This window comes from Notechis scutatus, chromosome Z (assembly GCF_049901735.1).
Source record: "Notechis scutatus isolate UNSWTSFEM ecotype Mainland chromosome Z, rNotScu1.2, whole genome shotgun sequence".
Taxonomy (NCBI): domain Eukaryota; kingdom Metazoa; phylum Chordata; class Lepidosauria; order Squamata; family Elapidae; genus Notechis; species Notechis scutatus.
The window spans coordinates 16,166,883-16,180,962 of record NC_142025.1 but is presented as its reverse complement, the minus strand read 5'-3'; the positions used below and the strand labels follow the sequence as shown (position 1 = coordinate 16,180,962).

Below are 14,080 nucleotides of genomic sequence, written 5' to 3'. Positions count from 1 at the left end.
ATTATGCCTCATTCTGAAAAGATGCAGAAAGGTAAATTAATAATTTAGGAAATTCTAATAAATTAATTGGTTTTGGAAGTTGAAAGTTGGTCAAAATAGCAACTTAAAGTAAAGAGGTGGGTTAGAGGAGGTGACGTTAGTTGCGTAGTATCTAAAAAGGACAAAAATAATTAGAGTGTAATTATCTATTGAAAATAAGGCTGCAAGTCATTCAGATAACAGATAATCAGAATTGGAAGGGACTTTGTAGGTCATCTAGTCCAAACCCTCCCCCGCCCAAGTGGGAGACCCTACATCATTTCTGATAAATGGCAGTCCAATCTCTTCTTGAAAGTCTGAAGTGATGGCACTCTCACAACTTCTGAGGGCAAGCTGTTCCATAGGTTGATTGTTCTCACTGTCAGAAAGTTTCTCCTTATTTCCAGGTTAAATCTCTCCTTGTTCAGTTTTCATCCATTATTCCTTGTTTGGCCTATAGGCACTTTAGAAAATAGCTTGACCCCTTCCTCCCTGTGGCAGCCCCTCAAATATTGGAAGACTGCTATCATGTCTCCCCTGGTCCTTCTCTTTACTAGACTAGCCATGCCCAGTTCCTGTAACCTTTCTTCATATACTTTAGTCTCCAGTCACCTAATCACCCTGGTTGCTCTTCTCTGTACTTTTTCTAGAGTCTCAACTTTTTTTTTATAACGTGGTGAACAAAACTGGATGCAGTACTCTAGGTGTGGTCTTACTAAGGCTTTATAGAGTGGTATTAGTACTTCCCTTGATCTTGATTGTATCCCTCTGTTAATACAACTTAGGATTGCACTAGTTTTTTTGGCTGCTGCAGCACACTGCTGGCTCATATTTAGCTGATTGTCCACTAAGACTCCAAGATCCCTCTCACAGTTACTGCTATTGAGCCTGGTTTCATCCAGTCTATATGTGTACTTTTGGTTTTTCTTGCCTAAGTGTAGGACTTTACTTTTCTCTACATTGAATTTCATTTTGTTAGATATAGCCCAGTGTTCTAGTCTGTCAAGAGCCATCTGGATCTTGAGCCTATCTTTTTGGGTGTTAGCTATTCCTGCCAGCTTAGTATCATCTGCAAATGATATTCACATATTCCTTCGCTTTAATTTTTTCACTTCTTGTAATTTCTTGCAATTTCCCCTCTCTTTGGTTTCAATTTAGAATAAAATAGAATAACAGAGTTAGAAGGGACCTTGGAGGTTTTTTAGTCCAACCTCATGCTTAGGCAGGAAACCCTACACCACTTCAGACAAATTTGACACCTTTTTAAAATGGGAATGGAGATTTTACAGTCCACCAAGCCAAGCTACACCCACCAAGCCACGTCCACAAAACCAGTAGTAAAAAAAAAATGAATCTCACCATTAATTCTATCCCTCTGTTTATGCAGCCTAGAACTGTTGGCTTTTTTTTGCCAGGTACTGCACACTGCTGGCTCATATTTAAATGATTATCCACTAGGAGTCCAAGATCCCTCTTGCAGTTACTACTATTGAGTGACGTACTGTACTTGTGCATTTTATTTTTCTTGCCTAAATGCCTTACTTTTTTCATTTTCATTGAATTTCATTTTGTTAGATAGCGCCCAATGTTTAATTAATAATTAATTAATACATATTTTTTAAAAGATAGTCAAAATACATAAAATTCATCTGAGAAGGAAGCAATATCATTCATTGATCCTGAAATCAAGATGCTATTGATTGGAAGCTTAAAAGGCCATTAATCAGCCCTCTTAGTTGAACCAGGCAGAATGCACATTAAATTCATAATCCTTCCTTTTTGCATTTGCTATAGGTCAGGTGTTCATTATTTCCTGGAATAAATGATGTCTCTGAAAATGCCCATCTCTGAGACTCTACCTGTTACTGGAGGACATTCAGATGGGAGACCTATTTCTAAAAATACGCTAGGAATCAGTGGTGTTATGCTACTGGTTCACACTGGTTTGAGCAAACTGGTAGTAAAAAAAGCCTCCTGAGGCTGAGAGGAGAAAGGAGAGAAAAGCACAGTATCGGCCCTCCCACCAGCCCCTGCGCTTTTCTCTTCTTTATCCCTTCCGCTGATTGGCGCTGCAGGCTGTATGGAAAGTTGCATGTGTGCATTAGGTGTGCAAGCGTGTGCACGCACAATCACTGAACCGGTAGTGGAACAAGCAGGATCCCATTGCTGCTAGGAATACACATTTGAACAGAAGGCACTTCATCTTTGTAACCTCCACTTGCAGAATTTGCTAAGATGTGAGTCAATTAAACTCAGAGAAAAAGATTTTTAAAAAAGTCTGAACGGGCAAAGAGACACTATTTGCAGAGGAAGAGAAGATCTTTGGATCTCATGTTAATGTTCCTCTGCATGAGACCTATGTGCAAATTGGCACTTAGACAAGGGGGGGGGACCCAAACTATCTACTTTGCAAATAAATCTTTCCATCAAATATGTGTGCTAACCACAGTATGGTACTTGACTTCATTGCCATTTGTTTTCTATTGTTCATCCTTTTGCCCTTAGGTGGTTGATGGAATGGCCTTGGCTAAGGCACGTCTTAAGGTTTTGTTACTGAACTGTAGGAAAAAAATAATGGCAGATACTTCGATGGAGTTCTTGGGAGAACACTTGTGCAGGAAAAAAAAAAAGGCTTGCAATAAAGAAGTAAAAGACCTTCTATCCAAGGCGAGTTGCCTCCCCATATCAAATTGGATCATCCCCAAATAAGGACTATCCATGGTTTACTAAAACGTGTTTACATGTAGCACATTTTTTTTCCTGAAAACAACAGATAACTATGACATCTGTTTCCTTCCACGGTGGGAGGAACAATTGGCTTTCACTGTTTTCTACTTGCTCCTGAGCCTCTCTGCCTCAGAACGAGAGAGACCTTTCCAGCTACCAGCTCATCCTAATAGTAGAGAAGATAGACAAGCCTAAAACTTCTCTGGCTGACAGGTTTCGCCTCGCATCATTTAGGAAGAGAAATTTCTCCTAGTAAGTAATCTGCAAAATGTTAAGGTTTTGTTTCCTACTTCAATTTCACCTCTTTTTTCCCCTTTTTTTACTTCCAGAAGTTTCTTTAAAACCATGCCTGAAATTAATACTGTTTTTTTATTTCCAGATTTTAATAAATTCTGCTCTCTGTAAGAAAGAAAGAAAAGAAAGAAAATTCTGCTCTCTGTAAGATTTCCCAAAGAAATCTCAAATCTCTGCCAACTTTGCGTACCTTATTTCACCATTCCTCCTAAAAGCCATCTATAGATTTTTTTTTTCTTTTTAATGTTTCTTCTCCCTCTTTTCACTAAGATTGCTGCACTTCATTCTTCTTGTAGAAAGAAGACTGTATGACTCCAAATATGAAATACTGGAGCGGTTTTAGCTTTTCCTTCCTTGTCCTCAATCATAATGTGACCATTGTAGGTAAGTATTTATACATTTGCATTTTAATTATTTTCAGTCTGGGAAACATTGTGGAGAAGGAGTTGGTTCGAGAACGAACCACCTTGAAATGAAATTTTCAGGAACAAAAAACAGAATTTACACACTTTTTCCCTCAAAAATGGTGTGGAAGTGAAGCTGCAAAGTGTGATTGTCTTTTTGAGCAGAACTTTTATTTAATGCCTGCAAAGACAATAGCAAAAGTAAATGGGTGAAGGCACTTCAGGACAGATTAATATTATTCTGTTAGGGAATAATTAAACACAACTAGTTACAAATAAATATGATCAGAACTAGTGTTTGGCAAAAGCAGTGGAAGAGAAAAATTGTAAGGCGTTAGGCAAAAGGAGGGCAAATCCACCTTTGTGTCCTTGCTCTTTTAAAGCAGGAGTAGCCTCAATATCAAATATTGTCCAGCTGTCTTTAAAAAATGAGACTGTTTTCATAACATCATCGAAACGTTCGTGCATTGTGACCTTGTATAGTGTCTGCTTCTCACTTTCTCTTGTCCGTAGGCAGACTCAACAATCTAGATTTACATTATTTAATTTATTTCTTGATCCCCTCAATTGGCTTCAATCTGTCCCTGGTAAATTCATGATCACTGTGGGTCACATGAGTTATCCTGTGCTTTAGGGCAGACTTTGAAAAACACACTGTCAGTTTTATATTACACCCCACATTTGCTCTTGGAAAAAAAATTGAGAATGAAAAAAAAACAAAAAGTTTTTGAAGTCGGAAAAATAATAATAGAAGGAATCTATTATAGCTTGCTTCTGGTATTTATCTGTTTACTACCCCATCTATTCTATAAATTTAGAATTTTCTTGTTCCTGTTTTGTGATGTTATACAATGTGAAATATGCTTTTATGAGTATGCCCTGATTACTTTAACTATTTATTCTGTTCTCCAGCTCCAGCAATGGAATGAAACAACTCACCATGGCCAATTCACTGCAGCCAACTCACCATAGTTGACTGATCATGGGACAACTTGCCACGGCCAACATGTTACAGGACAACTCACTGCAGGGATAATTTAACAATTCAATTTAATTATTTAAAATAAATTAAAAAATAATTTAATTTTAATTCACATTTTATTTTGTCCCTCCTTTTGCGTTCTTTCTATAATTTTTCTATTCCTCCTTTTATTTGAGATTCATGTAATTCTTGCCCTGCAGCGAGTTGGCCTGTGATGAGTTGACCACAGCAAGCTGGCCATAGCGAGTTGGCCTATGATGTGTTCGCCATGGTGAATTGTCATAGACCCACTCAGCAATGCAATTGATGAGAAGGGTTATCTAATGTTATCAAACATAACATGGCTTATTGGTTAGGAATTATTCTCAACCAGGCTAGTCAATGTGCAGGTGTGTTCATGTTGGATCAGACATTTTTATTTGTCTAATCTCACCCTTCTTCTTCCTTTCCAGGAAAGAATTGGCTAATCTACACTATGCTGATGAAACTGATACTGATATCGCTTGGGGCATACCCTCTCTACCAAGATGAATTGGCCGCTTTTGTCTGCAATACCAACCAGCCAGGATGCCCAAGCGTGTGCTACGATACTTTCACAGCAGTCTCTCAAGTTCGTTTCTGGTTGTTGGAGTTCTTGTCTGTCCTGCTTCCTTTTGCAGTGTATGTTACGTGCATCTTGCACAGTGTGGGTAAGCAAGTTGTGGAGGCTTATTCTCTCCCTTGCGCTTATTGCAAACAGATCAAAGCCTCCATTGGCTTCAGAGATACCGATACAGCCTTCAGCGAGCCAACTAAAAGCAAAGTCACTTGCGGGGCCCATGAATTGGCAATTCCTGATTTTTCACGTGCCTATGCAGTTCAACTGCTCATGAGAATAATGATAGAAATTGGCTTTTCCATTAGTAGCTACAATTTGTTTGGCTTCTTTATTGAGAAATTGTATAATTGTAGTGAGGACATTTGTCCAAGCGACATCACCTGCTTTGTCCCCAGAACAACTGAAAAGTCTGCCATGATGATCTTACTGTGGATTGTCAGTATTTTCTCCATATGTCTTGGCCTTCTTGACCTGATTATACTTATAAAAGAGTGTAGAGATAAGCTTATAACCAGTAAGTCAAAGATATGCGGGACTCGCCTGAATCAAAGAGCAGGAGGAAGCAGAGATTTGTTCAATTTTGATGACAATGAGGATGGTACAAGTTTCCCCATGAAAAGATTTAGAAAGGAAAGGCACTGTGCAAAAGAGTTTGAATTTTAAATCTATTCTTAAGTCTGCATTGAGCGGAGAGAAAACTATGCATGCATTACAAAACCATATAACTTTTTGCAGCATTTAACTCTTGCATATTTACATTATTATATAAAAAAGGGAGCTGGGTGACAATAATCCTTCCCTTTCTAAGACAGTGGTCTTCAACCTAGGCCCCTTAAAGAGGAGTAAACTTCACCTTTCTCCAGCCAGCCATCCTTCCCCTTCAAACTATTTCATTTTAAAGAAAATTGCCCCATCCAGTATAGGCAATTGATTTTTGAAAAAGCTCACAAGAACGGAGTGGTAGATAATGAAAGTCTTGACTTTTGAAACCAACACCCCTTGGAATATTCCACCCCTTGGAATACTTGTATAAACTTTTATTTAGATAGGATACAGAATAAGATATAATATTCCAAACACTACAATGTTTTAAAGAAACAGTTGCCACACAATAATGGGGAAAATGGTGGCATGGTCTATAAGATTTACATCATTTACATGACAAAACATTAGAAACTTTAAAACTTAATCAGATATTTGCTTACAGCAGCAAAAATAAGTTTTGCTCAACATTGGAACAAATAAAATTCTGGCCGTATCTCACTACGAACTTAAACTTGGAGAACATGCAGCAATCGCAAAATTAATGGCATATAGGCATAACGGAAGTTTAACAATTTTAAACTTTAAACTTTAAAAAATAATGCTTCCCAAATATATAATATATGTAGGCTGCATGGCAAATACAATCACAGTCTGCCACCTACGGAGGAGGTTTAAAACCAACAATTTGGTACATTAGCAAATATGGCTAAAGGGGAATATTAGAAACCCAATAGTTCTTTTCCTTTTTCCCTTTCCTTCCCCCTTTTTATAATTATTGCATGCTTTTATAATTATTGTATGCAATAATTATTGCATATTTTTCCTTACATTAACATGCACTTATATACACATCTCTGTGCATGTCCATATATCTATAGTTAAAATATTACATTACAGATTTCAATTCTCAGCTCAAGTTTGAATAGTTTGATATAACCTGCAGACATATTAAATTGCTTTTGCTTACAGTATTTTTTCTTTTTATTAAATGGATATATAAATGTGTGTTTGTATATCCACACCTATATCTACATATACAACATTACAATACAGACTTTAATTCTCAAGTTTGAAACTTTTATTACACAACAAATACTTTGATGCAATCTGCACATAGATTAAATTGCTTTTGCTTATTGTATTTTTTTCTTTTCATTAACACACACATAAATGTATGTCTATGTGTGTGTCCATATCTATATCACATATAATACATTACAATAGATATTTCAATACAAAGCATTGAAGGTCAAGGTTAGGAACTTTATTGCTCAATAAATATTCTGGTAGTTTTATTATTATTATTATACTCCATATGAAAAAGTTGAATTATTATATTCTTATAATCAATATTACAAATTGTAATCCATACTGTACAACTATTTCTTTTTATTCTGTCTAATGCTCAATGCTATCTAACAATAGAATATCTTTAATATCAATAAATCATGTACTAATATCATTGTATCATCAATATAATGTATAACCATTTACACCCAAAAAATAATAAAACTTGCAAAATTATTTGGACTCTCTCTCTTTCTCTGGGGGAAAAAAAAGGGTGGGAACAGTGACCAAGGAGTCTTCCTCAAGGATACCTATGTCATTATTTGTCAGCACCTTCAGATGCTTTGTTTAAGATTTGCCTACCCAGTAGAGGCACCTGATTTTTTGAAAAGCTCATGAGGGAGGAAAGGTGAATAAGGGAAGACTTGTCTTCTCGTGGGCAATGAAAATAAAATGTTTAGTTGAAGAGTCCAATTGCATCTTTCACGCTTAACTTGTGATTCAGGATTCCAAAAGTTTAGGACTTCTAAATCAGACAAAAGTTTTCATGCAGGTATCTTCACACAGTTCCATTCTTGGGGGGAAAAAACCCCAGTATTTGAGGGGAAATGTAATAAGGGTATTACAAATGACATATACTTTTTGATATACACTTCCATTCCTAGAGAGATTTGCAATAGTTGGTTTTGTACATGTCTGGGCTAGTAAAAATTAAACAGGGGTTTCTGAGCATCATGATTTACAAACACTGGTATAAAACTCATAAACATATAGGTCAGGTTAATTACATAGAATTAATTATAAGTCCATAAATTGGTAAGTGTTGTGTGAGTGTGCAAAATAGCTATTTTTAAAAAGGGGAATGATTTGCATTCATTAAATTGTTTAAATATGTGCACATCTGAAATGTGGAATATCAATAGTTCAAAAAACATTTTAACCTTGAAAAAAGAAAGAAATAACTCCACTCTCCCCCCAATACTTTAAACCTTTAAAAGTTTACACGTAACTCAGTCTCTCCAAGAATGACCAGGGTAATTAAGGATTGGGAAAAGTGTGGTTGAAAGTACTCTGGAATACTGGAATTTTAATTAATAAACATCTTAATGATATCAGGTTCAGCCAGGTTCAAATTTTCTATATGCCATTTAGTATTAACTTTATAAATGGGGTACCTAATATTTCAAATTATTTAAACTGGAAACTTTTTTTCTTTTGACATCTCGGTATCATTTACCTCTTTCGTTACTGGAATCAATATTTTCCTTCTGATCTCCATCTTCTGTACTAAACTGATTTCAGTTCAGTGAATCTAATTTCATTTTATGTTGCTACTGAAACGCTGAAATTACTCACGCCACAAAAGGAAATGTTGCCCTCTAGAGGATTTGGAAGCGTTTGCAGGTTGGGGGGAAAAAAACACCAAACACAGGAACGCTGCGATGGGAGAAACGCCTCAGAATTAACTAAAAGTCAGAATAGCTTTGTAATGAGTTCCAGTGGTGGGATTCAAATAATTTAACAACCGTTTCTCCCGAACTGGTGAGAACTGGCTGAATCCCACCATTGATGAGTTCCCATAACAAAATTTACCAAAACATGTCACAACCCACAGCCCTGCACTCAAGAATCTTTTCAATACTAAAAGATCAACCGCATTCTTGGTTGCTTCCTTAATATGGTCTGGAAACTTCACGGTGTCTTAGCTTTCAGCTTTCTGTCCTTTTACTTTTTAGTTGCCATGAAAGCTTAACTAGGTCCTGGATACCACTAGATATTGACAGACCTAGACAGGATGAAGCACTCTGTGAGGTAGGGGACAATCAAAACAGCCAAAATGTGTGTGTGTGTGTGTGTGTGTGTGTGTGTGTGTGATTGCAGCTCTGTCCTTTTGGATGTACAGACAGTCCTTGACTTAGAACAGTTTCTTTAATGACTGTTCAAAATTACAATGCCGCTGAAAAAAGTTTTTTTCACCCTTATGCATTCCCAGGTGATCAAAATATGGATGCTTGGCAACTGGCAAGTACTTATGACAGTTCAGTGTCCTAGGATCATGTGATAATCTTTTGTCAAAGTCAATAGGGAATCCAAATTCCCTTAACAACAGTGTTCCTAAATGAACAGTTGAAGTGATTCACATAACAACTGAAGAAAGATAGTAAAACAGGGCAAAAGTTATTTAACAACAGCCTCGCTTAACAACCTGTATAGTATAAACATGGGTTTTGATTAGGTGCTCACAGCTCTCTCTCTCTCTCTTTCTCTCTCTCTCTTTCTCTCTCTCTCATCCTCTCTCTCTTTTTCTCTCTCTTTCGCTCTTCCTCTCTTTTAGGCTTTCTCTTTCTCTCTCTCTCCCTCTCTCCCTCTCCCCCTCTCTCTTCCTCTCTCTTGTCCTCCTTTCTTTTTTTCTCTTTCTCTCTCTTTCTCTCTCTCTTTCTCTCCCTCCCTCCCTCCCTCTGTCTCTCTCTTTCCCCTCTTTTTGTCTCTCTCTCTCTCTTCCTCTCTCTTCTTCTCTCTCCCTTCCTCTCTCTTCCTCTTCCTCTCTTCCTCTCTCTCTCCCTCCCCTCCCCCATCTCTCACACTTTCTTTCTCCCTCCCCCTTTCACACACAGAGGATATAAACCTCAGTATTTTATATGCCCAGCCCTTCAGTTGTTCAGTGTTTGCACTTTTCTCTTTTGCTGAACAATAGCAAAAATACAGCATATTAAGAAAAATGTGGATTAAATGAGGGGCCGAAGCGGTTTGTGTAATAGCAATAGCATGTAGACTTATATATTGCTTTATAGTGCTTTTATAGCCCTCTCTAAGCGGTTTTACAGAGACAGCCTACTGCCCTCAACAATCTGGGTCCTCATTTTACCCACCTCGGAAGGATGGAAGACTGAGTCAACCTTGAGCCTGGTGGGATTACCTAAGACATAGGGAAGATAATAAGATTTTAATTATCCACTGAAAACTTGTTAAAAACCATTAGGACATGCAGGGAGGAGAGGATAAGGGAGAGGTGTGGTCTACTTGGGAGGAGAGGGCCTTGATCCTCTTCATGGGCTGCAGCTGTGACAACTGAATAAGATGACGGACATGCGTACAGGTGAACGCTGGAAACAAAGCATGAAAATATCTCTAATTTGTGGTTCCTCTTTGAAAAGAAGGATAGATGCATATGTTCCTGAAGTTGTTTTCCTCCCTCTTTTTTATTTCTTGCAAATTCTCCACTCTCTTTACTTTTACTTATTTCAATTTGTGTTTCATCGTCTGAAGAAATTCTTAACACTAAAAAAGACAAAAAAGATAGAATATCTAAGTAGTCTGTTATATTTTTTCTGCCAGCAGAGGGCATCCTAAGGGGTTTATTTGGTCCATCAACTGAAAAGGAGATTCTGGAAGTCCTGACTGAGATGGAGCTACCTGAATTCTTTTACACAGGTAATGCAATATTTTATGCCATTATCACCTCTATTCCATCTTTTTCTTCGGCAATGCTTGGGAAGACATAAAGTTATTTAGCAAGGGAAAGGAGATACCCTTTCCCTCAAAGAGTTACAAGCAAAATGTACATAACCAGAATCGATAGCAATAGCACTCAGACTTATATACCACTTTATAGTGCTTTCCAGCCCTCTCTAAGCGGTTTACAGAGTCAGCCTATTGTCCCCTACAACAATCTGGGTCCTCATTTTACCCACCTCGGAAGGATGGAAGGCTGAGTCAACCTTGAGCCTGGTGGGATTCGATCTGCCGGCAGCCGGCAGTCAGCAGAAGTAGCCTGCAGTACAGGTAATCCTCAATGTATGATCACAATGGAGCTCAGAAGTTATGTTGCTGGGTGAAAAAAATTTGTTAAGTGATAATTTTGTCCCATTTTACGCCTTTTCTTGCCACATTTGTTAATTGTTAAATTGGTTGTTAAGTGAATCTCCATTGACTTTGCTTGTCAGAAGGTTGCAAAAAGGATCATGTGACCCCGGGACACTGCAACCATCATAAATGTGAATCAATGGCCAAATATCCGAATGTAAACCATGTGACTATGGGGATGCTGCAATGGTCATAAGTGTGAAAAATGGTCATACGTCACTTTTTCTGTGCCATTGTAACTTCAAATGGTCACTAAGTGAACTGTTGTAAGCCGAGGACTACCTGTCCTGCATTCTAACCACTGTGCCACCATGGCTCTTGATGCTTTCTTCTTATGCGCAGATGTGTCCCTGAGCCAAACCTGGGATTAATGCATATTGGTCTCCTTCAACCTGCTATCCTTCAAGCGTACAACTACAAATCCTATTATTCTGAGCCCCAGCCCTACCCTGTGGGAATGATGACTACATTGAGAAGGATTAGTGGTCTCCAACCTTGGCAACTTTAAGACTTGTGTACTTCAATTCCCAGAATTCTGGGAATTGAAGTACACAAGTCTTAAGGTTGCCAAGGTTGGAGACCATTGGATTAGAGTTAAACAAAATGGTTGTACAAGATTCTGTCTCCCCCTGGTGGTGCTTTTTGGACATGGCTGATGTTACACTGTCATGGTTAACACTTTTTAGATATTAGATATTAGAATTCTTTATTAGCCAAGTGTAATTGGACACACAAGGAATTTGTCTTTGGTGAATGTGCTCTCAGTGTATAGAAAAAGAAAATAAAAGGTACATTCATCAAGAATCATAAGATACAACACTTAATGATGGTCATAGTGTACAAGTAAGCAATCAAATCATACTAGGAAACAATCAATATAAATCATAAGAATATAAACAACAAAGTTACAGCCATATAGTCATAAGTGGGAGAGGATGGGTGATAGGAAGGATGAGAGGATTGATAACAATAGTAATGCAGACTTAGTGAATAGTTGGACAGTGTTGAGGGAATTATTTGTTTAGCAGAGCAATGGTGTTCTGGAAAAAACTGTTCTTGTGTCTAGTTCTGATGTGCAGTGCTCTAGAGTGTCGTTTTGAGGGTAGGAATTGAAACAGTTTATGTCTGGGATGTGAGGGGTGTGTAAATATTTTCACAGCCCTCTTTTTGACTCAGTATACAGGTCCTCAAGGGAAGGCAGGTTGGTAGCATTTGTTTTTGAGCTTTGATATTCCATCGCTTTTTTCTTTTGGTTAATTGCACAAACAATTGTCTCCTATTATTTGTTCCTACTTGACTCAGGGCCCACTTTTCTTTCCAGAGTTGAAGGCAGCATTGCTTCCTCTGTTGTTTTCATCAACCACCCTATAGTATAGCTTGAACTGAGAGGTACCGGTAACAGCTGGCCCAAAACAATCCAGAAAAGTGTTCTGGTTAAGGATAATCTCTGGTCCCATTCTGACATCTTAACACCACACCTAATACCATGATGATTCTTATATTGAGAACTAAGTTTGATCAGATTCTGCTTGTGGCATTCTCTTTCCATCTACTCCACATTTGTGACTGGTAAATTTATGAAAGTCTAAAGGGATAAAGGACCTTGAAAACCTGCAGTTGACTGAGAAAATGTTGAAGTGATGGAAGAGGCCATCTAGGGGCAATATGATGCAATTTTCAAATGCTTGCTTTACAGATGTTACAGATTGTTATAGAACAATCTTCCCTAACCTGGTTTTCTTCTGTTGTGGTGTGGATCTTCTGATGTAGATTTATGAGAACCAATGTGTAACATATCTGGAGAACACACATACAAAGAGAGAGACAGAGAGACAGAGAGGGACACACACACACACACACACAGGGGGGGAGAGAAAGAGACAGAGAAAGGGAGGGAGGAAAGGGGAGAGAGAGAGAAAGGGAAAGGGAGGGGGAGAGAGGGGGAGAAAGACACAAAGAGAGGGGGACACACACAGAAAGAGAGAGAGAGAGAGGGAGAGAACACTACTGGCAAAGAATTAAGAACTTTCTGTATTATAAGTTGTTTGATTGTCATTAGTCCTGAAGTCAAGATATTATTGATTTGGGAGGATAAAAAGAAAGATATGAATGGTGTTAGTTCATAAAGCTGCTATCTGTAATTTTTACTAAATATATATGGTATGTATGAGTTTTTAAATTTCAAACTGCAACCTGCCAATATTTATAGATGTAGATGTAAAGGTTTACAAACAGATTAAAGGAAAACACTGCATGTTTTTTTAAATAATAAACAGAGACATTTCCCATGATCAAAAAAGCGCATGGCTGCATGGTTTCTATTTGCAATCATCCCTACTTAAAAATAGGATTTTCATTAGTAGGTCTGTCCTACTGGAATTTAATGAAATATACTCAAGGCAATGCCAATGAATGCTGGCAAATGAACCAAAATGTCAATAAGCAAATTATTCATTTAGCATAAGGGGCAATGCTCTTGCAATGCACTTTAATCTGTAGAGAAGATAAATAGGTACAAAAACTAGCAAGCTGAAAAGTATAAGCTATTCAATATTTGCTACTTGAGGAATGTGAGATACTAGCTCAATAGCTTTTGGTGTGTGTGTGTGTGTACACTTTTGAGTCATTATATTGTCACCTATAATGGCCTAGAGAAGTATGTTTTCCTTGCAAGATTTTTCGGAAGTGGTTTGCCATTGCCTTTGTCTTCCTAGAACTGAAAAAAAGGCCTGATCCAGGGTCACTCACTGGCTTTGTGTGTCCAAGGTGGGACTAGAACTCACCATCTCCCAGTTTCTACTTTATCCACTACTCTACACCATACTGGAATAATACCAAGCAGTACAATGTCAAAATTCTATGATTTTGGAAGTCCATTTTACTTATGTTACAATCTTAAATGAAGAGTAGGGAACCTGTAGATAGAACTTTACCTCTTAGGAGATCCAGCCATATGGCCACTAGTGAGGGACATTATGAACTTAGCAACCTCTGGAGCACACACCTCTCCTGAAGACACACTTTCACATGGTCCTCTATATGAATTGGCTCATAAATGATATACTTTTCTGCCAGAATATCTTGGGTCTATTTTATCTGAGACATGGGAGTTGAAGTCAAAGAAGTACGAGGCAGATTGCA

The 14,080-nt window shown here is 37.8% G+C and overlaps 1 protein-coding gene across 1 annotated transcript; it reads left to right on the top strand.

Moving 5' to 3' along the window:
* Nucleotides 1–3,221: 3,221 nt before the first annotated feature.
* Nucleotides 3,222–6,542, top strand: LOC113414981 (gap junction delta-4 protein-like). Its single transcript, XM_026672121.2, has 2 exons — nt 3,222–3,423; nt 4,878–6,542. Exons 1-2 carry the CDS (start codon nt 3,348–3,350, stop codon nt 5,684–5,686), a joined length of 885 nt encoding a protein of 294 aa, XP_026527906.1. The 5' UTR covers nt 3,222–3,347; the 3' UTR covers nt 5,687–6,542.
* The last annotated feature ends 7,538 nt before the right edge of the window (nt 6,543–14,080 follow it).

What these genes read in the sequence shown, in the direction of transcription:
- LOC113414981 (XM_026672121.2), top strand. Translation starts at nt 3,348, where the DNA reads ATGACTCCAAATATGAAATACTGGAGCGGTTTTAGCTTTTCCTTCCTT. An exon ending in TCATAATGTGACCATTGTAG is followed by an intron (nt 3,424 to 4,877) that starts GTAAGTATTTAT and finishes CTTCCTTTCCAG; the next exon opens with GAAAGAATTGGCTAATCTAC.